A 26230-nucleotide genomic window follows, 5' to 3' on the forward strand; every position below is an offset into this window, starting at 1 on the left:
CTGTACTCAGGAGAACTAATGAGCTCTAAGGGCACCTTTGAGACCGAATGTGTTATTCGGGGAGGCAAACACAAGCTGGAGTTTGAGATTGTGAAAACCAGTCAAAATCCTCTCCTCTCAGGCTCTACATGCGAACGCCTGGGACTGATGCAGTTCACTGTACCAAATGACCTGCACATTGTGGATCATGTCCAGCATGGACCCCTGTCCAAAGAACAACTACTCAGCAGATATGACGATGTATTCAACATGCCCGTTGAATCAGTGCCTGGGGAGGTAAACTTTGAACGGGATGAGAGCATCACTCCAGTCCAGTGTGCTCCTCGCAATGTGGCCATTGCAATGAAAGTGGCTGTGAAGGCCCAGCTGGACAAGTATGAGGTCGATGGCCACATGACATCTGTGACTGAACCAACTGACTGGATCAGCAATATGGTCATAGTGGAAAAACCAGAGAAGCTGAGGGTCTGCATCGACCCAAAGCATCTGAACCAAGCACTGAAACGATCCCACTACATCATGCCGACACTAGAGGATGTCCTCTATAAGCTTCCCAAGGCCAGGATTTTCACCTTGGTGGATGCCCGAGATGCATTCCTTCAATGCAAGCTGGACGTAGAAAGCAGCTTCATGACTACCTTCTGGACCCCCTGGGGTCAGAAACGCTGGCTCAAGCTCCCGTTTGGTGTCTCAGTGGTTCCTGAGGTATACCAACGCAAGCAGCACGAGTTACTGGCTGGGCTCAAGAGCATTGAACCCATCGCCGATGATATTCTGATCGTAGGCTGTGGTGAAACAGACGAAGAAGCAGAACGCGACCACGATGTGATGCTCCTGGCACTGATGGAGCGCTGCCGATCAGTTAAGCTTCGTCTTGGCCTGAAGAAGCTGCAGTTCAAGGTGAAAGACGTCCACTTCCATGGCCACATTCTCTCGGCAAAAGGCCTGAAGCCGGACCCAGACAAGGTCCAAGCGATCCTCGACATGCCAAACCGGTCTGACGCAAAAGGAGTACAGCGTCTCATCGGCTTTGCAAACTATCTTGCAAAGTTCATGCCACACCTATCAGCAGTCTGTGAGCCTCTGGGCCGGTTGCTGGACAAAGACACCATGGCACTGGCTACCCAAGCACGAGGCCGCAGTGCAGGAGATGAAATCTCTGGCTTCATCCATGCCAGTGTTGCGCTACTACGACGTCACGAAGCCTGTCACAATCCAGAGCGACTCTAGTCAAAGGGGACATGGATGCTGCATTATGCAGGAAGGCCAGCCCGTTGCGTTTGCCTCGAGCGCTCACCCCCACCGAACAAAACTATGCACAAATTGAGAAAGAGTGCCTCAGCATCGTCTTCTCCTGCCAGCGATTCCATCACTACTTATATGGTCGAGAGCTGGTCACCGCTGAAACTGACCACAAATCACTCATTTCCATATTCAGTAAACCTCTCCTCAACGCGCCCAAGAGGCTTCAAAGCATGCTCCTGACTCTGCAAAACTACAGCCTGAAGGTCATTTACAAGCCAGGACCAGAGATGTACATCAGCGACACACTGAGCAGGGCAACAGCACAATGTACAGGTAGAGGCACTGCCTATCAGCGGCAGGCCATCTGTTCGCTACAGCAGGAACAACAAGATGTTCAACAGATCAATCAGGCAGACTACTTAAACGTCACAGATCACCGCCTAGCCCAGATCAGGCAACATTCTGACAAGGACGAACACCTACAGTCACTGACATCCATGGCTCTCGCAGGTTGGCCATATCTGAAAGAGGAGACACCTTTCACAGTGAGAGAATACTGGACCTTTCGAGATGAGATCAGTGTGCAAAATGGCGTCTTGTTCAGAGGTCAGAAGGTCATTATTCCCAAATCACTACGTCCAGAGATGCTTACCCGCATACACTCCAGTCACGTTGAAGGTGACGCATGCTACCGCCAGGCTCGTGAAACATTATACTGGCCAAACATGCAAGCAGAAATTAAAGACTTTGTCAGCAACTGTACCACATGCAACGAGTACGCTCATGAACAGCAAAAGGAAACCATGATGTCACACGAACTGCCCACAAGGGCCTGGCAAATCATCAGCATGGACTTATTCAGCCACAGACAAAAGGACTATCTTCTCATCGTTGATCATTACTCTGACTTTTGGGAAATTGAACTGCTCCCTGACTTGTCTGCAGAGACGGTCATAAAGCGCTGCAAGGCGCAGTTTGCAAGGCAAGGTCAGCCTGACAAGGTAATCACGGCCACTGGCCCACAATTCACTGCACAGTTCAAGCGTTTCACCTCAGAATGGGAGTTTGACCACGTGACCTCCTCTCCAAGACACCCAAAAGCAAATGGCAAGGCAGAATCAGCTGTCAAGATTGCAAAAAACCTGTTAAGCAGGGCCTTGCGCGACTGCAACGACCCATGGAAAGCGATCTTACAGTGGAGGAACACACCCACCGAAAACATGGACAGCAGCCCAGCACAACGCCTTCTGTCCAGACGTCTGAAGACTACTATCCCCATAGCTAACAAGCTACTTGAGCCCTGCGTCATGGTTGGCGTCACGGACAAACTGCGTCACAGAAAGCAGCTTGCTAAGTGCTTCTACGACCGGACTGCTCGAGACCTACCAGAGCTGGAGGTGGGTGAAACTATAAGGATGAAACCGCTGCCGGGAGACCACACAGGACTTTGGAGGCTGGGCACGTGCCTACAGAGAGTTGTACCACGTTCTTACCTGGTGGATGTTGGTGGCTCCCTCTATCATCGCAATCGTGTGGATCTACGCGTAGCAGAGCAGACAAACCAGAACATGCCATACACTCACCTAGATGAGCTGGATCACAGTCCAGGCCTAAGGGTAAGGGGTGCAGAATTGAGACATGAGCCAACTGAAGGTGAGGCTTCTACCCCACCAAACTCTCCAGCTCGTGGCCCTAATCCTACACCTGTCAGAGCCAATACTTACTCACGGGTGGGTCGGCTGTGCAAGCCACCGGACAGGCTTACTCTGTAAGCAAGAGACTTAACTTGTTGTCTGTTAATAAAAAAAATAAAAAATAAAAAAAAGGAAGATGACAACTGAAGTAAAAAGAAAATGTCATGCTTTTCAATTGTTATGACTTGACTGTTAAGAACTCAATGTTATGCCGTTGTGTTTGCACTTTCTATTGAAAAGGATGATGTTACGGAGTCTAGTTGATAGGTAATCAACTAGCTGGACTGTTCCCCAGACTCCACGCTTAGGGATTTGTACAATGCTTAACAAGGCTATTGAACTTGACAATGGTGTCTGTCTTTATTCCTTTATCCAACCTATCATACTGAAACAGAGGAGACCAAATGGTAAATTAATATTTAGGAAGGACACCATTCTAAAATTATGTTTACGACCACAAATAACAATAACTAGCGACCCTGCTTATAAACGTGCATATCGACTTTGCCACTTCAGCATGCTTTTGTGGCACAGTCGATGTCACGCAGGGCTACCGGCTAGAAGGTGGAGGTTTCGCCGACCTCCATGGACGAGCTCACTGTCGCTGCCTGTTTCATTACACTACGATGTATTACACCACGACACTACGGCTGCAGACAAGGATCAGCTAGGGGGACGACACTACGGCGTCTCTAGGCCTACTGTTGGTTTTGCCACACAAAAAAATGTTGCATAGGTTTAGCGAATGTGGCAACTCTCCTATTGGCACCTGTGCTCTAGCCAACAGCTCACATACAGAGTGGGTATAGCCTACATGATGAGATTTTTATGGACAAAAGTGCAAGATTATTTGTATTTATCCATCATAAATTATTTAATCTGTTGCCTAATAAACTGCATGCTTTCCCATGATGTCGTGACTTTTTTTATCCAACATGTACTTTACTCGCATAAAAAAATTGGATGGAAACCTGGTTAAAACCTGTTTGGGCTGCAAGCCCGAAATCGGTACGAAAATGACAACAGCTGCAGGGCGCGAAATTCAAAATCTATTTTTTACACATTTTTTACACATTAACAAGTCCAATACAGCATTTGAAAGATAAACATCTTGTCAATCCAGCCAACATGTCCGATTTTTTAAATGTTTTACAGAGAAAACACCACATATATTTATGTTAGCTCACCACCAAATACAAAAGTGGACAGACACGTATGGATATGATTATGCTGTATGAATTATGATTCAAGTAGCATGCACAAGCCAACCGAAATAAACTAAAACCAACCTAAAGAGCCCAGAAAAAACTACCTCAGATGACAGTCATATAACATGTTACACAATAAATCTATGTTTTGTTCATAAAAAGTGCATATTTTAGCTATAAATCAGTTTTACATTGATGCTACCATAAAATGCTAACACATAGCTAGAGTCTGAATCCAGACGGGAGTAGCCAGAGAAAATACATACACCAACGTCGGCTACTAATTACACCTCATAAAACATTTCAGAAAAACATATGGTGGATAGCTAATGAAAGACAGATATCGTGTGAATAAAGCCAACATTTCCGATTTTTGAAGTGTTTTACAGCGAAAACACAATATATCGTTATATTAGCTAACAACATAAGCTAGCATAAGTCAGCACTAGCATTGGTCAAGCGCTAGCCTAGCACAGTTAGCCCAGTTAGCACAGCACAGCTCAACAGATATATGAAAAAGCATCCCAAATTGGGTCTTATCTTTGTTGATATTCCATCAGAATGTTGTAACGGGGTCCAATGTCCAGTAGAGTCTTTAGTTGGGTTCCAGAACGAATTATTTCCCTCTTTGGTTACCAAGCACAATAGCATTGCGGCGCTACTCAGCGTTTCTTCAAAAAATTCTTCCGTCGTATCACATCTAAAGTCCAGAATAAATTGCAATAATATAATTAAAGTATATTGAAAAAACATACTTTAGGATGATTTTGTGACATGTATCAAATAATATCGTAGTCAGAGATCATATTCAGCGTTATCTACCTTCTTCCAGGAGCCGAGACCAAATTCTGCTTCGCGCCCGGATTTTTTTTTTAACTGCGCAGGTCTCACAAGAAGGTGTGTTATTCAGTCCATGGACGAGATATTCGACTCCTTTCAATTCTCACTTCCGCATTACAGCCTGACGAATGCGTGTGACGTGTTTCTATGGTCCCAAGTCAAATGGCCTTTTATAGAGAAGGTCTTAAAGAGACACATCGCATTTTGGAAATCTCAATTCGGCTGGGAAAATGGCTGTAAAAATATTTCTGTTCGACTTAGAGAAACAATTCAAACCTTTTTAGAAACTATAGACTGTTATCTATCCAACAGTAGTAAATATATGCATATTGGAAAATAAAAAGTTTCTTAGGAGGCCGTTTGAAAATGTGCACACATTTTCCAGTTTTTTCAATATTCAGCTTGCAGCCCAAACAGGTTTTAATGTTAAACCATTTTGAGGAGGCTGGAATTATATTTTGGACAATGTGCGCATGCGCTTGAAGTATCTAATCGGATTAAAACATTGTGACTCGTTGTTTTTATGCCACATACCACAAAAGGTAATACATTTTAAAAGTTAAATGATAAATATTTAGTCTATATGAAAGTGTTAGGTTCTATGTGCGCGAGGAATAGACCCTTGGATTGGAGAGGAGGCAGAGCTCGCATTAAGCGTTCCTGAATAACTGGACCTACCAGGAAGAATGATGATCTGCAACAGACAGCTCGTCTCAGTATCAAAAGTTAAAATACATCCAGACTGGCCTGCTACGGCGCCTTTCGAGACCTTATAAACGGTCTAGAGTAGACTCACAACTGATCCAAATGGAATGAAACATTCAAACCACAGGCCTTTGTCACCGTTGCAGCCTAGACTAGAATCTTGTACTCGCTTGAAAACAATAATGCAATTACAGGTAACCTGAAACTGGGCGAAACAGGTAACCCTAATCGAGTCTTGTATTATTCCACGTCCTTGTTCAAGGCATAGACCAAATTGCACAGTTCTAAGCAATCTTGTATCTATACAATTTCTAGCCAACCCCATGGCCATTTCATATAGAGGGTTACCTACTGATCATAGCATGTTTGTGTTAGACTCTCTGAAATCCCACAGCTGTGGTCTTGGACTGATTCATGTAAATGTCAGAAGTTTGATTTCAAAAATGGATCTTATTGACATTCTGGCATCTCAAACTAACTCTGACATTTTGTTAATTACTGAGACTTGGTTAAAAAAGTATGTGCCAGACTCCGATATGTCTCTAAATGGATATAATGTTTAAAGATCTGACAGTGCTGGCAGAAGTGGAGGTGTCTCCAAATTCATGAAGAACTACTTGAATGTTGCTATGTGTATTACCACCTCTGTCCCCAAGCAATTTGAATGGATTGTCCTAAATGTGAGCCTTTGTAATAATGCCCAACTAATGTTAGTGGGAGTTTATTGCCCTCCCTTGGCCCTCCCAATTGCTCTTAGCAAATTATCTGATTTGCTAACTATTCTCATTCTGAATTCTGAATTTTGGGTGATCTTAACCTGGATTGGTTGATGCCAGTATCAGATAGACTGACATACACTGCTCAAAAAAATAAAGGGAACACTTAAACAACACAATGTAACTCCAAGTCAATCACACTTCTGTGAAATCAAACTGTCCACTTAGGAAGCAACACTGATTGACAATAAATTTCACATGCTGTTGTGCAAATGGAATAGACAAAAGGTGGAAATTATAGGCAATTAGCAAGACACCCCCCAAAACAGGAGTGATTCTGCAGGTGGTGACCACAGACCACTTCTCAGTTCCTATGCTTCCTGGCTGATGTTTTGGTCACTTTTGAATGCTGGCGGTGCTCTCACTCTAGTGGTAGCATGAGACGGAGTCTACAACCCACACAAGTGGCTCAGGTAGTGCAGTTCATCCAGGATGGCACATCAATGCGAGCTGTGGCAAAAAGGTTTGCTGTGTCTGTCAGCGTAGTGTCCAGAGCATGGAGGCGCTACCAGGAGACAGGCCAGTGCATCAGGAGACGTGGAGGAGGCCGTAGGAGGGCAACAACCCAGCAGCAGGACCGCTACCTCCGCCTTTGTGCAAGGAGGTGCACTGCCAGCGCCCTGCAAAATGACCTCCAGCAGGCCACAAATGTGCATGTGTCTGCTCAAATGGTCAGAAACAGACTCCATGAGGGTGGTATGAGGGCCCGACGTCCACAGGTGGGGGTTGTGCTTACAGCCCAACACCGTGCAGGACGTTTGGCATTTGCCAGAGAACACCAAGATTGGCAAATTCGCCACTGGCGCCCTGTGCTCTTCACAGATGAAAGCAGGTTCACACTGAGCACATGAGCACATGTGACAGACGTGACAGAGTCTGGAGACGCCGTGGAGAACGTTCTGCTGCCTGCAACATCCTCCAGCATGACCGGTTTGGCGATGGGTCAGTCATGGTGTGGGGTGGCATTTCTTTGTGGGGCCGCACAGCCCTCCATGTGCTCGCCAGAGGTAGCCTGACTGCCATTAGGTACCGAGATGAGATCCTCAGACCCCTTGTGAGACCATATGCTGACACATGCACATTTGTGGCCTGCTGGAGGTCATTTTGCAGTGCACCTCCTTGCACTAAGGCGGAGGTACCGGTCCTGCTGCTGGGTTGTTGCCCTCCTACGGCCTCCTCCACGTCTCCTGATGTACTGGCCTGTCTCCTGGTAGCGCCTGCATGCTCTGGACACTACGCTGACAGACACAGCAAACCTTTTTGCCACAGCTCGCATTGATGTGCCATCCTGGATGAACTGCACTACCTGAGCCACTTGTGTGGGTTGTAGGCTCGGTCTCATGCTACCACTAGAGTGAGAGCACCGCCAGCATTCAAAAGTGACCAAAACATCAGCCAGGAAGCATAGGAACTGAGAAGTGGTCTGTGGTCACCACCTGCAGAATCACTCCTGTTTTGGGGGGTGTCTTGCTAATTGCCTATAATTTCCACCTTTTGTCTATTCCATTTGCACAACAGCATGTGAAATTTATTGTCAATCAGTGTTGCTTCCTAAGTGGACAGTTTGATTTCACAGAAGTGTGATTGACTTGGAGTTACATTGTGTTGTTTAAGTGTTCCCTTTATTTTTTTGAGCAGTGTATATTTGTACTGAGCTAAATTTAACTCAACTGGTAACTAAATCAGCTTGCCCCAAATTAAAACACCCTGAGAAATCTACTATTTTGGATATCATTCTGAAAGTATGGAGCTGATGGAATCTTTGCTAACAAGCTCAGTGACCATTGTCCCATTGCCTTCATTAGCGATACTGAGCTACCTAAATCATGTAGACGCATTATTACAAAGAGACATTTTAGAACTTTCAATGAACAACATTTCCTGTATGACTTGGGGTTGCATGATTGGGAGAGTGTGTCCTCTATCTCTGACTCGGATCAGGCCCTTAAACGTTTTACCTCTCTGTTTAACTCTGTTGGAGATAAGAATCCCCCACAGAAGAGATGAAGGGTAAAGGACATATTTAACCCATAGTTCACGCATGAATTGTCAGAAATATTTAATGAAAGTCAATCTAAGGCTAGATTGACTGATTCTTCCTGTGACTGGCAGTCCTTCAGACATTTGAGAAATAGATGTCTTACTCTGGTTAGATAAGCAAAGTCAATATACTTTTTGAATTGTGTATCTGAGTGTGTTGGAAATCGAAGTAAATTCTGGAAAGTGGTCAAATCTTTGAGAAAAAAATCCACCCCCTCATTACCCCAGCAGGTTATGACAGCCTCTGGACCCATTTGGAAAGAAGTAGAGGGTGCTCAACCAATGTGAGTTGAGGTGCAACCTAAAAATGTGTAAACATCATTGGAAAGGAAAAGGCGAAAGGCTCACTCACCATTAAAAATTCCTACTTTTATTAAGCAAGTTTAAAAGATTTACGTTTTCGGCCTTGAATGGCATTTTTCAGAATTATCACAAAGGGAATGGACAAGTTTATATGGGGCAGACAATTAGGGAGAAAACTTTTAAACTGGTGGCGTTAATGAGAGATGGTGTGGTAGACCGTACAGGTTGATACTCAGGGTGTGGGGTACTGTGGTCAATGTCTCCACCTAGTGATGGACTACAGAAGTGGAACCAGTAAAAAAAACTATTGGAAAACTGGGCAAGCTTTTTTTCCAACTGCAGTAGGTGTAATTGACATACAACATTTACTATATAATACATGTTCAATATGTTGGGTATTGGAATATAAACAACAGGGCTAAGCAAAACTAGGGATAACAACAAAAAACATCAAAAGGTTAGGAAAAGTGGTCTAAAACTGCTTTGGACAACAGTTAGAGAGCTGGTAGGCTCCCTGCATGCGTAATCAACAAGTACAAATAGGGGGGGTTGTCACTTGACAAACAAAGGGATGCGGCGACTTCACAAAATAATACTATGGTCCTTCTCCAGGTTAAGACCTCTGGGGACTAAAGTATCTAAGGAATGGATCCAGAACATCTCTCTGGAACTTTGGTGTTTGTCAACATCGCACTGCATTTGTTTTTGCTGACTTGTTCAATTCCAAAGTAAAAGAACTCACTAAGTGTCCTCACTCTTTGAAATGGAGGGCCACTGGGCTGTTGGGGTCAGCAGTCAAAAGGCACTTCAGTGCTCATACATTCTAGTGCAGGGATCATCAACTAGATTCAGCTGCTTGCAGTTTTTTTTCTTGAGTGGAAGGTCGGTGGGCCGGAACAAAATTACAAATAATTTGTGGATTGCAAATTGCCTGCAAGAAGCCCAAACAGATATAATGTTTGACTAAAACATAATGATTTTAAACCTTGTTTACATTTGAAAATACTTGGGAACAGATTTCTTAAATTAAAATCACTTGGAGCTGATTTCCTGATGTTTTTACAGTCTTTCATGCCCCCAAAAATAATACAAAATAAATAAATAAAATTGTCTCTCAGAAAGATTGGGGGGGCAAATAAAACCACCTGTGGGCCAAAATCAGTTGAGGAACCCTGTTCTAGTGCGTAACTCCCTTGAGGTTATCCTACGAAAAATAAACTGCACATGCAGCGAATCACGTAGATCACGTTGCTAGAATTGCAATTGATGGTACTTTAGATTTTTATGTCTCAACCTGATCTGGGGTGGGAGAAACTTTTAATATATTTAGTGTACTGGCATTGAGTATACAATGCGTAACAATTTATTAAAACCTATTTTCACTTTGTCATTATGGGGTGTGCAGATTGCTGAGTGGATTTTTTTATTTAATCCATTTTAGAAAAAAGGCTGTAACGAAAAAAAATCGGAAAAATTCAAGGGGTCTGAATATTTTCCAAAGGTACTGTATATACATATATATATATAATTTTTTGTTGTTGCCTGTTTTGAATGTTATGTTGGCATTAATACGTGTCACATATCAGTTTGCAAACAATGTAAAAAATGAAAAAAAATCATTGAGTTAATAAAGCCGCATAGAAACTTGGTCTCTTTTTTGCTTTCTTGAGTAAAGCAGCTTCAAAATGCAGGAGTTTCATCCTAGCTCAGTGCTTTCTGTGGTGGTGGTGGGGCAGCCAGTGAAAAATACTGAGCGTAGGGGTTGGTAGTGTTCTCTAGTTGCTCTGTGATGGGCTCAGTGTTTTGTCACTCATGGGGACACTACGTCACCGCCAAATCTATGGGTAGAGATAGAAAATTCAAGCCCCTTGGGTCCTGCCATAAAGTTACATTGGAAGTGCCCATCCAAGAAGGTTCAAGGTTATTGGCCACAGATAAAATTAATTCAAATCACATATCTACCGTATCTTTTATTGGACTGATCATGTCAACATCAGACTTTTAAAATCTTAGCTAGCAAGCTAGGAGACATCATCATGAATCAAGTCGACAATCTACTGGCAAATCCTTTTCAATCATTATCATATGAAATTGTAGATACACCGTATCTGTGCTCATCGGCCATTGGACATGAACATTACACAAAAAATTGGAAATCACAAATTCAACAATGAATGGTTTGGAAGTAATCAGTGGCGAACTGCAAGCATTGCAAATAAATCACTAGCCTGCTATTCAGTGGAGTGGGTGTGTGGTCCAAGTTTTTCCAGCTTAAAAGGATAAACACTCAACATTGGCCATGCTGTCAATCCAGCATGACTTCTGCTGCGCTCAAAACAACTGGAAACTTGGAACTGGAAAATCTCAAATTTCAGGGAGTTCAAGACAACTGTGAACTCGGAAAAAAGGAGCTCCGTCTGGGAAAATAAGATTTGAACGATCATCCAACTCGGAATTGCAAGTCGGGAACTGGGGCCTCTTTCTAGAGCGCTGACCTGAAGATCACTGATGTCAACATGATTCAACCTTGTTTTTTTCAGTGTTCCCAGTTGTCTTGAAAGAACCATAAATCCAGAGAATGCCAGACTTTGATGACAAAGTTTGCCCAAGAAGGACCGCCGTGAGCACAGCACAACAAGGTGAGTCCAAAAACGTCTTGTATGCTGCTGTAACGATTCTCTATCTCTTCCTCCTCCTCGGACGAGGAGAGGAGAGAGGGATCAGAAGACCAATGTGCAGCGAGGTATGATGACATATTATTTATTTAAACAAGACACAAAACGAACTATACTTGATTAACTACAAAACAAATAAACGATGTAGACAGACCTGAACTACGAACTTACATGAAACACGAAGAACGCATGAACAGGAAAACTGACTACGAACGAACAAACAACACCGAAACAGTCCCGTGTGGCGCAACGTACATAGACACAGGAGACAACCACCCACAACAAACAGTGTAAAAACACCTACCTTAATATGGCTCTCAATCAGAGGAAATGAAAAACACCTGCCTCCAATTGAGAGCCATATCAGGTCACCCCTTTAACCAACATAGAAACACATAACATAGACTACCCACCCAAACTCACGCCCTGACCGTCAAACACATACAAAATAACAGAAAACCGGTCAGGAACGTGACATAACCCCCCCCCTCAAGGTGCGTACTCCGAACGCACCACCAAAAGTCTAGGGGAGGGTCTGGGTGGGCGTCTGACCCGGTGGTGGCTCAGGCTCTGGACGAGGTCCCCACCCCACCATAGTCAATCCCAGCTTACGTCTCCCCCTCAGAATGACCACCCTCTTACTCCACCCACCTAATTTAAGGGGCAACACCAAGATAAAGGACAGCTCCGGGACAAGGTAGCTCAGGACAGAGAGGTAGCTCAGGACAGAGGGATAGCTCAGGACAGAGGGATAGCTCAGGATAGAGAGGTAGCTCAGGATAGAGAGGTAGCTCAGGATAGAGGGGCAACTCCGGACTGAAGGGCAGCTCTGGACAGAGAGACAGCTCTGGACTGAGGGGCAGTTCTGGATAAATAACAGCTCCGGGCTGAGGGGCTGCTCATGGCTGGCTGACGGCTCTGGACGCTCATGGCTGGCTGACGGCTCTGGACGCTCATGGCTGGCTGACGGCTCTGGACGCTCATGGCTGGCTGACGGCTCTGGACGCTCATGGCTGGCTGACGGCTCTGGACGCTCATGGCTGGCTGACGGCTCTGGACGCTCATGGCTGGCTGACGGCTCTGGCTGGTCATGGCTGGCTGACGGCTCTGGCTGGTCATGGCTGGCTGACGGCTCTGGCTGGTCATGGCTGGCTGACGGCTCTGGCTGGTCATGGCTGGCTGACGGCTCTGGCTGCTCATGGCTCGCTGGCGGCTCTGGCAGATCCTGTCTGGTAGGCGGCTCTGGCAGATCCTGTCTGGTTGGCGGCTCTGGCAGATCCTGTCTGGTTGGTGGCTCTGGCAGATCCTGTCTGGTTGGCGGCTCTGGTAGATCCTGTCTGGTTGGCGGCTCTGGCAGATCCTGTCTGGTTGGCGGCTCTGGCAGATCCTGTCTGGTTGGCGGCTCTGGCAGATCCTGACTGACAAATGGCTCTAGCGGCTCCTGACTGACTAACGGCTCTGACGGCTCGGGACAGACGGGCGGCTCTGACGGCTCGGGACAGACGGGCGGCTCTAATGGCTCGGGACAGACGGATGGCTCAGACGGCACTGGGCAGACGGATGGCTCAGATGGCGCTGGGGAGACGGATGGCTCAGATGGCGCTGGGGAGACGGATGGCTCTGGCCGGATGAGGCGCACTGTAGGCCTGGTGCGTGGTGCCGGAACTGGAGGCACCGGGCTAAGGACACGCACCTTCAGGCTAGTGCGGGGAGCAGGAACAGGGCACACTGACCTCTCGAAGCGCACTATAGGCCTGGTGCGTGGTACCGGCACTGGTGGTACCGGGCTAAGGGCACGCACCTCAGGGCGAGTGCAGGGAGAAGGAACAGTGCGTACAGGGCTCTGGAGACGCACAGGTGGCTTAGTGCGTGGTGCCGGAACTGGAGGCACTGGGCTGGAGACACGCACCATAGGGAGAGTGCGTGGAGGAGGAACAGGGCTCTGGAAACGCACTGGAAGCCTGGTGCGTGGTGTAGGTACTGGTGGTACTAGGCTGGGGCGGGAAGGTGGCGCCGGAAATACCGGACCGTGTAGGCGTACTGGCTCCCTTGAGCACCGAGCCTGCCCAACCTTACCTGGTTGTATGCTCCCCGTCGCCTGACCAGTGCCGGGAGGTGGAATAACCCGCACCGGGCTATGCACACATACAGGAGACACCGTGCGCTCTACTGCGTAACACGGTGTCTGCCCGTACTCCCGCTCTCCACGGTTAGCCTGGGAAGTGGGCGCAGGTCTCCTACCTGCCCTAGACCCACTACCTCTTAGCCTCCCCCCCAAGAAATTTTTGGGGTTTCTTCTCGGGCTTCCTTGCTAGCCTCGTACCTTCATATCTGCGGTTTTGAGCTTGATTCTCCGGCTTCCAGCCACGTCTCTTTGCTGCCTCCTCATACCACCGCTCCTGGGCTCTCGCTGCTTCCATCTCCTCACGAGCGCGGCGATATTTCCCAATGTGAGCCCAGTGTCCTTTTCCCTCCAATACTTCATCCCATGTCCAGGATTCCTGTTTCGTGGACCACAGTTCGTGGTCCCGCTGCTTGGTTCTGGTGTGGTGGGTGGTTCTGTAACGATTCTCTAGCTCTTCCTCCTCCTCGGACGAGGAGAGGAGAGAGGGATCAGAAGACCAATGTGCAGCGAGGTATGATGACATATTATTTATTTAAACAAGACACAAAACGAACTATACTTGATTAACTACAAAACAAATAAACGATGTAGACAGACCTGAACGACGAACTTACATGAAACACGAAGAACGCATGAACAGGAAAACTGACTACATAAAACGAACGAACAAACAACACCGAAACAGTCCCGTGTGGCGCAACGTACATAGACACAGACACAGGAGACAACCACCCACAACAAACAGTGTGAAAACACCTACCTTAATATGGCTCTCAATCAGAGGAAATGAAAACCACCTGCCTCTAATTGAGAGCCATATCAGGTCACCCCTTTAACCAACATTGAAACACATAACATAGACTACCCACCCAAACTCACGCCTTGACCGTCAAACACATACAAAATAACAGAAAACCGGTCAGGAACGTGACAGCTGCTGCATAAATTATGTAATATTCCAAGGAGATATGTATACTCTAGCTAAGAAAGTAATACTAAGTGTATGTTGTGTAGTAAGCTCTTAGTAGCCCATGTGCCTCACCCTAATAATTTGGTCCCTTTTCCCCTCATAATTTAGCCTACTGTTCTGACTTGGTGTATATGTAGCCTATAGCCTGTTTTAGCAAAATGTCATAATTTAATATTGTAAGAGTTTTCATTGTCTGCTTATATGCCCCATTTATTTATCCTACAGTTCTGACTTGGTGTACAGGGAGAATACTGTAAGAAAGGTCCATGTTCTGAATTCTGTTGCTGTACATTTCAAAAGTGCTGAGAAAATAGTTATATTGTCTACGTCCATCCTACCTCGTTCATTAATGTCTTAATCAAATTACGAATTGCCTCTTATTCGCTCGTCATCCACTTATGCCATAGTTTGTACATCTAAATTGTCAGTAGAAACCACATTTGGTTAAGCAAGTCAGCCATATCAGCTATGTTGTTTTTAAAAGGCAGTAAATTCGTCTGAATTAACTGTTTCGCTGCCAGACAAGGCTCCGATGATAGCCATTTGTAGCAGTATTTTGTTGTTGGGACTGCTGTTGGGACAGCTTTATGTAGGCCCTAACAGTTTGTGGGCACCATTTGTAACCGTTATAGTGCAATTCATGTATTGTTTATTGTTGTGTTGTGTAGTGGCTTTGCTGGGATAGATCTAAAAAAAAACTTTTTTTAGTTTGCCCCACCAACATTTACGTGCTAAAATTGCCACTGCACTGGACACAAACTGGTTGAATCACTGTTGATTCAAAGTCATCACATTGCATTTTTTGTTGTTGAAATTATTCAACCAGTTTGTGCCTAATGGGCACAACATTTTCAATGACCGAAATGCAATACTGCGTGTACAGGTATGTCTGAGTGGATGTGTAGGGCTTTGAGTGAATGAGTAGTGTTGAGATATAGCGACTGAGAGTATTGAGTAGATATCTGTAACTCAGTGGGAATAAATGTACCTAAAGCCAATGCGTTGCATTGTAGATCTATTTTTTTAAATTTAACTAGGCAAGTCAGTTAAGAACCAATTCTTATTTACAATGACGGCCTACCCGAGACTACGCTGGGCCAATTGTGCGCCGATGGCACTCCCAATCACGGCCGGATGTGATTCAGCCTGGATTCGAACCAGAGACTGTAGTGACGCCTTAGACAGCTGCGCCACTCGGGAGCCCACATGCAGTGCCCTATGTTATAATCCCTCCCCATAAATTTAGAGTGCAGTATTAGAGTCGGATTGATAACGCTCAATCCAGATAGGCAGCGATGGCAAAGGGGACATGTTCTGATGGAACTGTTCTATCAAATATGCCTATGCTCCGCCACGGTAGATAGCAGTAATGCACCATAGAAGACCACGGCGCTAGTACAGGAAGAAGAATCTACCATTCATTTCCGTAAATAAAATGGTCACCATTTTCTTTTCCTGTTGTAAAGTTAGCGGCATGGAGAAGGCACATTTCATTGTATCACGATCGAAACAGTATTTTGCGTAGCAAATATAATTGTAGCTACCTGAACACTATTTAATTTGATTGGTAAAACTGAACCCTTTCAAATACGTTTCTGTAAATGCATTACCATCAAACTAATGGTAGCTAGCACATTTATAGCAAGCTGTTCTAACGGTTTTGTGTTGTCATGCTTTATGGTTCACAATACTTGCTTAATACTCTGTATCTCAATCAATTGACTCGCGCGCTATTGTTGCCATCATTCCCTCCCCCGCGCTTGTGTGTAAAGCATGGAGATTGAGGGGAGAGATTTCATGAACACTCCCCCCTTGAAGACTGTGCGGTTTGGGGGCAATGTTGTTGCCACGTTAGCGAAATTCAAACAGGTGAGATTTCCAATCCAGTGACACCAAACATGGATGCCTTAGACACTTATGTGATTCATCTGGAATGTAGTTATAACCTGGTATACATATGACAGTATTTGCTGCTGGTTGGTTGTTTTTCAAGGGAGACACCAGTGACTATGAGTTGTTGAAACATCAGCTGGCAGATCCAGATATCAAGGTAAATGAGCACGACTAGCAGTTATGCTACATGTACAGTGTAACAAGAACGTTTCCAGAGGTCTTAATGATAATAGAATGTCTTTCTTTTTTGACAGGATGCCCAAATCATCAACTGGCTGCAGGAGTTCCGGAATTGTGTGACACAACTCAGCAAAGACCATGAGCAGCTGATCTATGTGGCTCTGGTGAGGATGGAACACTTGAATCAAGAGATGGACAGTACTGCCCAGGCCAGGAACAGTTTTCTAATGCTGTATCTACCCCTTGTGTCTCTGTGTACCAGAGGCTGCCGTGGCTGGGTCGAAGCCCTGCCGTAGTGGAGGAGTATCTGGCCTTCCTCAGTAACCTGGTATCTGCTCAGACGGTCTACCTCCGGGCCTGCCTCAAGATGGTGGTCTCCAACTTCATACCCAGTGAGTTCCTGTCTGTTTGCGTGGACATTCTGATAACTCAATATGGCTACTTTGAAGACGTATTGTTTTTGCCTTCCTTTCCAGAGAGAGTGAAGATCTGTGAGGGAGGAGTGGACATCTCTGACTCGGATGATGACGATGAAAGTAGGTGTTACTGTTTCATTACTGTTTGCAATGGAAAACCAAGATTGTTCAACGGACGGTCCCTGAAATGTTTCATTGAAATACACACTGCAGTAAATTCATAGTGACCTGAGAATGCGGTTGGTAAAAGCCTGCTCCACTCGTCCTTTTAGGGAAACTAGGCACACTTCTAAAGTCCTTGAAGAGTGAGGATGATAAGGGAGGTGAGGTGTAGATAAGATAATGCATGGAGACTCTAGCACTGGTGACTTTCACTGCAGGAGTCCCACCCCTTATGGTTCCTGATTTGTCAGGCTGACAGACCTCTTCATTAATCTGTTTTACTTCAATGTTACAATTAGTTTTAACTTCAAACGTTACAGAATCAACGTTCCATCCCAATATAAAGGTTCCATCCCAATATAAAGGGTATAATGACACCCAGTTCACAGATCCAACTTGTTCAACGTTGGATGTTAGTTCAAAATGGCAAATTGTTTTTTCATTTGTGCACAGTTTTAACCCTTTCTCTTCTTTCTTGATTTGAAGACCTTCCAAGAAGTTTTGACCAGTGTCATCAGGCCCTGCAGCTGATTGGCAGATATGTCCCATCGTAAGTAGCCATAAGACAATCTTACAACATGTTGCTGGGTCATTTTCAGACCCAGGTCTGACCTTGGGAATTGTTGACCCACAATGCAAACTGGTAACAAAATGTTTTTTTCATCCTTCTCATTTCAGCACCAGCCGTTTCCTGGTGCCCATTCTGATTGAAAACTTTCCCTTTGTGCAGAAATCTTCCAGAACCCTGGTAAGCAGTGGCTACGGTGGGTAGCCTCATATTTGTTTTTTTAATTGTCAGATTGTTGTACAGTATGGTTGTCTTTCTCTCTCCCCAGGAGTGTTATGTCCATAACCTTCTGCGGGTGGCGGTGTACATCCCCTCTCTACGACGAGACGTCCTGGAACTCATCATCAGTAGGATGCTCAAACTGGACGTAAGTGTGTGTGTGTGTGTTTGTTAAGCCACAGTTGCTCCTGTGTGTGTGTTTTGGCTTTCCAGTTCTTCACTGAGAAATATGTGTTTTTTGTGTGCTAACACTGTGTTGTGTTCCAGGTGAGTGCTCCTCGGGGAGAGATAGAGGAGGTGGAGGAGAACGCTGTGCAGCAGGAGATGAAAGGAGAGCAGGAAGAGGAGGGCCTCTTTGACATGGTGACTGACTAGATCTGCTATGTTTTACATACAACAGTCACTGATGTGATAGTTCTCCATTTTGGGACTAATGTGGTGTGACATTTCCCTCCTCTCTCTATCACACAGGATGAGGATGTGTGTTCAGTGAAGTCCAGTCCAGCAGGGACCAATGTGATGGCCCACCCTGTCGCTGAGAGACTGGACACTCTCATGGTTGTGCTGCTGGCCTTCATCAAGGACATGTGCCACGTCAACGGTGAGCACAGGGTCTTCACACACACTCACTAGACATATGACAAGAAAGTGCTTACTCTGCTCCCTTTCTCTCTCATCTTCCACCCCTCCATCTCTCTCTCCCTCTACTCTCTCTCTGGCAGGTTGTCTGGATGTGGAGCGGACTAAGGATCTATACAAGGACCTGGTGTGTGTGTTTGATAAACTTATCCTACCTACACACGCCTCCTGTCACGTCCAATACGCCCTCTTCTACCTCTGCAGCTTCAGACTGGTCAGTACTCGCAACAGTGTGCATCCGTGCGGCTTTATAGTAGTGGCATTTTATAGAACGGTTGAGTGGGTAACTCGATTGATTGGCTGTGTGTTTGACCACTCAGGCTCTGGCAGAGGCGTTTCTGGAACACCTGTGGAGGTTACTGCAGAGCCCGTCTCACCCGGCAGTACTGCGCCAATCTGCCGCTGGCTACATGGGTAGCTTCCTGGCCCGTGCCAACTTCCTGCCCGTCGCGTGAGTCACACCCTCTCTCCTCCTAAATATTCAAAGTGTACTTTTGCTCTTTAGAAAGGGCTCCTTAGAGCATGTTGGGGTGTGGTTGGTTCTACGCAGCATACTCTCTGGTTCCTCCTAACTCCCTAACTAACATTCTCTGACTGTGTTCTCCGTCCTGCAGTACGGTGCGTGCGTGTCTGGACCTGCTGGTCCCCTGGCTCCACCTATACATAGACAGCCAGGACTCCGGCTCCCGGGCCTACTGTGACATCACGCTACACGGGCCCTTCTACAACGCCTGCCAGGCTGTCTTCTACACACTCATCTTCAGACACAGGAGCATCCTGGAGGGCGACATGAAGAAAGGTAGGGGATTACACATGCGTGTAAAACACATACTTACACAGATACAATTTGTATTGTATCAGTTGGTGTGTGTGTGTATATATATCTCACTGGCCTGTCAATCTGTGTGTCTGTGGAGGGGGGCTCTCTACCAGTTTCCAGTATTATATAAGTGTATGTCTGTTTTCCTCCCAGGGCTGGCGTACCTGCAGGGTCTGAACCTAGAGAGGATAGTGATGTGTCAGCTCAACCCTCTGAAGGTCTGCCTGCCTGCCGTCACCAACATGTTTGCTGCCATCACCAGGTACAGTGGTACACCAACCAACCACCCTTTTAGCCAGTCACACATCAATTACACTCTGCTACAGCACTGTGTTAGTTTCTGTCTGCTTCTAAAAATGTGAAGTGGTTGTTTGACCCAGACGTGTATCCATCCATCCACAGAAAGTACCAGTTGGTGTTCTGCTACACCATCATCGAGAGGAACAACCGCCATGTTCTCCCCGTGGTCCGCAGCTCCGTGGGGGGCGACTGTGTGTCCACCAACACCAACCCCCTGGACAGTTTCTTCCCCTTCGACCCCTACGTGCTCAAGAGGTAACCCATGAACCCTTCCCAGGGACCACTTATCAGTAGGCACAAAACAGGAGAAATTGGTTGGAAATGGCAATAGTACAACCTGAACTCTAAGAAGAGAGTTCATTTTCCATTTCTGATCATGTTTTTCTTCTCTCCAGGTCAAGTAAACTCATCGAGCCCCTCTACCAGGTGTGGGAGGAGCCAGCAGACACCGTCACCACCAAGAGAGTCAGACAGGTAAAACAGACAGTCTTGTATTCTCTCAGGCACACACATGATTGGATGCTGTGTGTCTCCCTATTGGTTGTTTTTGTGGTTTGATTGGCTGTTTTCTCTCTGTCTCAGTGCTCGGATGCAGATGAGGATGACTTCCTGCGAGGGGAGACGCCGGAGACAAAGATGGGTATGACCCCTGGCTCGTATGAGTCACACCTCCACAGCCCTAGCAGTGTGGGCTCACCGCCCATCTCCTTCCTACAGAGACCCTTCTGACACCCCTGTATTTAACATGGACTCATCCACAACCCCCTGAAAAATGGACTATTCCACAACCCTGAGCGCCTTCATACAGAGACACCCAGCTTTAACATTTTCAAATGGAATATTAAATGATCTTACCATAGACCGTTCTGATTTTGACCCCCTGCTGTTTAAAATGGACAGGTCCATCCTTCCCTATCATCACTGAAGAGAAGTATCAGTCGGAACCATCTACAATCACCACCCCATCAAGAACCTACTCCAGGACGCAAAAGATTATGAACACAAAGTGTACAATGCGTAGCTAGAGCTATTCATTTTATAATAATGGTTCTATGTTATAGCAGTTAACATGTTATACCTGGTTAATAGTGAAAAAGTTCATTTAACTCAACTATGGAGAGAAAATGTATTTGTTTTATCTAGGATGGGAAAATCGTAAGATTTTGTGTTCTCGGTGAAGGTAACTGTATTTACAAAAAATGATCTGACACTTTCAATGGTTCATTGATTTATGTTGTCTCTGATCTACAATTTGTGTCAAGGTCTGAACACATTTTTATGATTTATATAATTTTACAGATTGTAAACATGTTCCCTTATTGAAATTCTTCTTAACCAGAACAGATACTATTAAGGAAGGTCACATGCAGTAGATGAAAAAGGAAACATTTCTGTAAACTTGTGCTTGTATGTAAGGAGTATTAATTACATAGTTGACATACACTACCCTGTAAATAAAAGTCAAACTATTTGTGAGTTGACAGAAATTCATTTATTGTAAAAAATGATCAGTCGGGTACTGTACAAGGATGTCCTGCCCCACTCTGTTGCACTGTAACACACGTCCTCTCAGGTAGGATTCTCAGAGGGTGTTTGCTTTGCGTATAAAAATACGGAAACACTTTCTCTGTGAACTTGTGTGAGAAAGAGTAAAGGGGTGTATCGTCATCAGCAGGGTCAAAGAAAGACACTTGGCCCTTGTCCCAGTCCAGCTGCACTCTGACCCTCTTGAGTTTCTCTGTGACTGTCATGGCTGTTGGTGGTGAGGTCATCGCTCTGTACTCCCTGTCTCGCAGACACATGGTCCAAAACCCGTTCTCCGGCCGGGCCTGGACCTCCGCATTCCTGGTGACAGACGTACAGGCCACGCCCAGAATCCAGTCGTTGTTACATCCTGTATCCACTACCCAGCAGTGGCTTCCTGAGCTAAGCCCGGTCATGCCCAGGACCTCTGCACTCATGTGGAAGCGCTCAGGGTTGTCAGGGAGACGGTGAGGCTTGCTGGTGTACTGAAGGGACGTGAGGTCATGTGACAGGAAGAGGCAGGGGTGGGCTGTGTTTGGGTCCAAGGTCACAGGAGCTGAAGAGGAGGAAATGGGCCAGAGACTGGGTTAGAGACAGGAAAAGGGTTTGGGTCATTCACCACTGTTTTAGCTTCTCTCCGCCAGGTTAAAATGCTGTGGGAGTTAACCTCCTTATCTCCTCATCTCTGTTAACCATTGAAATTTACTTACTGTATTCAACATGCAGAAGCACTTTCTTCCAGACTCTGTACTTGAGATTACAGAGGTGCTTGGCCACATCAATCAGCGCCCCTGAAATTGTCTCTGGACCCTGCCCTGTGCACTGGGCTCTGAAATGACAAAATAATACAATTGTCCTGTTCGGTATTCCAAAGCAGAGAGAGGGAGGAAAAAATACAATGTTAGACAGAGAGAGGTGGGGGATTTCAACATACCTCTCTATAGTGGCTTTAAAATTCTGAAAAACAAAGAAAGTGTAATATTGTGGCTGAATATTTTTTATTATCCCATCCTCTCCTCAAAAATGATTATTCTGGCTTTATTTAATTTGTGTGTAAATTGTGCCAGTACAAACCTGGAGCAATGTCATGTCTTCAGCATCTGTCATCTCCTGTGTTATGACTGTTATAGTCTCTTTGAGGTATAGCATCCCTGCTGCAGCCTTTGTCACCGTACTGTTCATCAGCCCTATCTTCTCCTCTTCCTCCTCCTTCAGAGCAGCTAGCCTCGCTGCCTCTTCATCATACAGGAACTGGTGGAGTTCCACAAACAGATCCTTTATCTGCCTCTCTGTCTCCAGGGCCTGATTCTGAGGGGCAGTTAGAGCACAACTTGATGGATTTGAGTTCATTTTAATGAAAAGGAAACTGAGATGACATCTGTGGAGATTACCTTAATGGGCTCGAGCATCTCTTCAGAGGTTCCCTTCAGTCTAATGAGGGAGTCCAGAGTATCCTGTAAGGTTTTCAGTGCTACGTTGAGCTCATCCTAGAAGTCAGAGGGTCTTCTAACATGAGTTTTTTTATGAAAGCAGCAAGCTGTAACTCGATTAAACGTCTAGATTCAATTATGTGAAATAAATTAACAATAGGTTCAATGCCAGGTGTGTCGCTTGACTAAAATAACCCTTTCAATACCTGAGATAATTTACTATGTTTAAAGATGTTTTACTCTGCAAACACACTGTATGTTCATCAACACCCCTCACTGACGTACAACCAGCAGAGCAGATATTATCCCATAGGAATGCAGATATAATACTTTAAACACTTTGGAATTTCTCTGCTATATTTCTCTGCTAATACTGTACACTTGCATATACTGTCAGGATAGACCTGATTAACAGCATTCTACTGCCAGGGGCCACAGGCTCCTTACATGAGAAAATGGCAACGTTAACTATGAAAACAGACATTGCCAGGTTATTTCATGCATATACATACTAGAGTCATTTCAATTATTATTCAGTCTCTCACCTTGCAATCCTGTGCTGCCTTCTCTGTGGGTACGCAGTCATGGTTCTTGTGTATTTTCGAGGCTTGGCACACTACACAGACAGGCTGCTTGTCCACCAGACAGAAGAATCTGAGTCTCTCTCCATGTAGACTACAAAGCACACTGTTCCCCTCCGCTGAGCTCTGAATCCTGCCCTGTTGCAAAGCTTCACAGAGGTTCTTCAGAGCCAGGTTGGAGGGAGGGGTGCGCTTGGAAGCTCTTCTCCTGCAGACAGGGCACTGTCTGAGGGTTGAGGTGTTCCAGTAGCATTGTAGGCAGGTCTTACAAAAGCTGTGGCTACATGGTAGGAGGACAGGGTCCCTGAAGATGTCACAGCACACAGGACAGGAGAGATCCTCCTCTGGGAGACACACACTGGATGACATGTATGTCTTCACCTGATCAGGTACCGGGAGTCTGTGAAGAAGATATCCTCTGGCGTAAACAATACTACATTCCCATGTCAAGCATATAAACGTGGAGATTATTTACTTTGTCTTTCAGAAATCACCTCCCTTTTGATTTTCAAAACAGATACTCAAAGTGCCTATTCTTCCATTGTTCTTGTTGTAATGCCAGACCTTAAAAGTGCAGGCTGTTTCCTGTCTGTTGCGTTGTGTTTGTGTGTGACTCCAGAGACACACAGTACTGCGTGACAGACAGCAACGTGAAACAGGAAGTCGAGCCCTATTGGTCACATGTGGAATAGCTGCAAACTGGTTTAGCCTAGAACCTGTTACATGTTTTGAATAGCAACATTGTTAAAGGTTGTGGATAGAGATACACAATCAATAACGTTAAACGCCTTTAAAAGACTGAAAAGTGAAAGATGACTGTCAAGATATATCTCATGAAGCAGGATGAAAATATGATCAACCAAAATTATTGGTAAAATCATCATAAATAAAATTGGCCTCACATTACATTGTGTTCCTAAAACATATATATTTACATGGTTATAACAAAGGCAGGTACAATGTAGGCCTAACGTAAATACCATACACATCATTACACATTGTATACAACTGTTATACCTGTTTGTACCTTGCACTATATTAATCATTTGCAAATAAAACTTACAATAGGGATAACTGTGTAATCTAAAGCAATAATTATATGCCAGTGCTTTTGACACCAATGAATGCTCATATAGAGCAAAGCTTCAAAAGGTATTCCGTAATCTTCCCCTTCCACAACCTCAATGGCAAACCAAGTTTCTTCCCCAAAAGCCTGTGCAGTTTCATTGCATTTACCAAGGGGATGAAGAGGGGTTCACAGGGGGAGAAAGGGGTTTGGAGGGGCTAGCCTGTGTTTCCCTTGAAAACTCAAGGTTTCAGGATATTGGTTAAAAACAAATCAACCATCTGCCTCCACCTCCAGTGTGGTATTTTAAATATTTGTTATTGTTGCTTGGTGTCAAAATCAAATCAAACTTGATTTGTCACATGCGCCTGTCAGGATCGTCTATGGGTGAGAGAGAGGACCAAGGCGCAGCGTGTGCAAAATACATTCTCTTTTATTGAGAGAAGGGAAAACACAAAACGAACACTGAATACAAACTAAACAACCGTGAAGCAAGTGCATAGACAAGCAACAAACGTTCAACATAGACAATTACCCACAAAACCCCAATGCCTATGACTGCCTTAAATATGGCTCTCAATCAGAGACAATGAACCACAGCTGCCTCTAATTGAGAACCAATCTAGGCAGCCATAGACATACAAACACCTAGACACCTAGACACCTAGACTGACCCCTTTACCATACAAAACCCCTAGACAATACAAAAACACATACCTTCCCCATGTCACACCCTGACCTAACTAAAAAACATAAAGAAAACAAAGAATACTAAGGCCAGGGCGTGACAGCGCCGAATAAAACAAGTGTAGACCTTACTGTGAAATGCTTACTTACAAGCCCTTAACCAACAGTGCAGTTCAAGAAGAGTTAAGAAAATATTTACCAAGTAGGCTAAAATAAAAAGTAATAATAAAAAGTAAGACAAGTGACTATGCATAGATAATAAACAGCGAGTAGCAGCAGTGGAAAAAAGGGAAGGGGGGGGGTCAATGTAAATTGTCCGGTGGCGATTTTATTAATTGTTCAGCAGTCTTATGGCTTGGGGGTAGAAGCTGTTGCGGAGCCTTTTGGTCCTAGACTTGGCACTCCGGGACCGCTTGCTGTGCGGTAGCAGAGAAAACAGTCTATGACTTGATTGACTGGAGTCTCTTACAATTTTATGGGCTTTCCTCTGACACCGCCTATTGTATAGGTCCTGGATGACAGGAAGTTTGGCCCCAGTGACGTACTGGGCCGTTCACACTACCCTCTGTAGCGCTTTACGGTCAGATGCCGAGCAGTTGACATACCAGGCGGTGATGCAACCAGTCAGGATGCTCTTGATGGTGCAGCTGTAGAACCTTTTGAGGATCTGGGGACCCATGCCAAATTTTTTCAGTCTCCTGAGGGGGAAAAGGTTTTGTCGTGCCCTCTTCACAACTGTCTTGGTATGTTTGGACCATGATAGTTCATTGGTGATGTGGACACCAAGGAAATTGAAACTCTCAACATCAGTCCACAGTGTGTGGTTTGTAGCTTGTGTATCACTACATGGGATTGTGACCACTTTATATTATTGGGGAAAATCTTTGAACATTCATTAGTGGCTTGATGACAATGATAATGTCAGGCTACTCACAGGAGATTTTATTGTAGGATGCATGCAGCTATCACTACACCACTCAGGGACTATAGTCGTGTAACTACGCATCTCTGGAACACTCATTCATCTCTGGAACAATCTCTTCATTCAAAGACTCAATCATGGACACTCTTACTGACAGTTGTGGCTGCTTTGTGTGATGTATTGTTGTCTACCTTCTTGACTTTTGTGCTGTTGACTGTGCCCGATAATGTTTGTACCATGTT

At 45.3% G+C, this 26230-nt stretch overlaps 2 protein-coding genes across 4 annotated transcripts; one reads left to right on the top strand and one right to left on the bottom strand.

Moving 5' to 3' along the window:
• The first annotated feature begins 15918 nt into the window (after positions 1-15918).
• On the top strand, positions 15919-21249 carry LOC129833517 (RNA polymerase I-specific transcription initiation factor RRN3-like). Of its 2 annotated transcripts, XM_055898171.1 has the most exons (18): positions 15919-16007; positions 16354-16450; positions 16575-16631; positions 16729-16818; positions 16917-17046; positions 17131-17190; positions 17719-17782; positions 17911-17980; positions 18069-18167; positions 18287-18382; positions 18491-18620; positions 18742-18872; positions 18979-19109; positions 19273-19457; positions 19632-19740; positions 19881-20033; positions 20174-20252; positions 20361-21249. In XM_055898171.1, the coding sequence occupies exons 2-18, from the start codon at positions 16355-16357 to the stop codon at positions 20505-20507; spliced, it is 1827 nt and encodes a 608-aa protein (XP_055754146.1). In that variant the 5' UTR covers positions 15919-16007; position 16354; the 3' UTR covers positions 20508-21249. The 2 variants fall into 2 exon arrangements, with proteins under 2 accessions (XP_055754146.1, XP_055754145.1); XM_055898170.1 differs by lacking the exon at positions 15919-16007 and having other exon boundaries at positions 16014-16450.
• A 9-nt stretch (positions 21250-21258) lies between these two features.
• On the bottom strand, positions 21259-23958 carry LOC129833518 (zinc-binding protein A33). 2 transcript variants are annotated; one of them, XM_055898174.1, is made up of 6 exons: positions 23278-23958; positions 22694-22756; positions 22377-22610; positions 22237-22259; positions 22013-22131; positions 21259-21858 (listed from the first exon to the last, which is right to left on the bottom strand). In XM_055898174.1, the coding sequence occupies exons 1-6, from the start codon at positions 23680-23682 to the stop codon at positions 21287-21289; spliced, it is 1416 nt and encodes a 471-aa protein (XP_055754149.1). In that variant the 5' UTR covers positions 23683-23958; the 3' UTR covers positions 21259-21286. The 2 variants fall into 2 exon arrangements, with proteins under 2 accessions (XP_055754149.1, XP_055754148.1); XM_055898173.1 differs by having other exon boundaries at positions 22694-22789.
• Between the last annotated feature and the right edge of the window lie 2272 nt (positions 23959-26230).

This window comes from Salvelinus fontinalis, chromosome 34, assembly GCF_029448725.1.
Source record: "Salvelinus fontinalis isolate EN_2023a chromosome 34, ASM2944872v1, whole genome shotgun sequence".
NCBI lineage: Eukaryota > Metazoa > Chordata > Actinopteri > Salmoniformes > Salmonidae > Salvelinus > Salvelinus fontinalis.

Bases quoted from the DNA above. Each gene is read 5' to 3' on its own strand.
- LOC129833517 (XM_055898171.1), top strand. From the start codon at position 16,355: ATGGAGATTGAGGGGAGAGATTTCATGAACACTCCCCCCTTGAAGACT. The intron at 19,458-19,631 runs GTAGGGGATTAC...TTTTCCTCCCAG, and splicing joins GGAGGGCGACATGAAGAAAG to GGCTGGCGTACCTGCAGGGT. The intron at 20,034-20,173 runs GTAACCCATGAA...TCTTCTCTCCAG, and splicing joins GACCCCTACGTGCTCAAGAG to GTCAAGTAAACTCATCGAGC.
- LOC129833518 (XM_055898173.1), bottom strand. From the start codon at position 23,682: ATGTCATCCAGTGTGTGTCTCCCAGAGGAGGATCTCTCCTGTCCTGTG. The intron at 22,790-23,277 runs GTGAGAGACTGA...TCTGACTTCTAG, and splicing joins AGGCAGCACAGGATTGCAAG to GATGAGCTCAACGTAGCACT. The intron at 22,132-22,236 runs GTATGTTGAAAT...TTGTCATTTCAG, and splicing joins TTTAAAGCCACTATAGAGAG to AGCCCAGTGCACAGGGCAGG.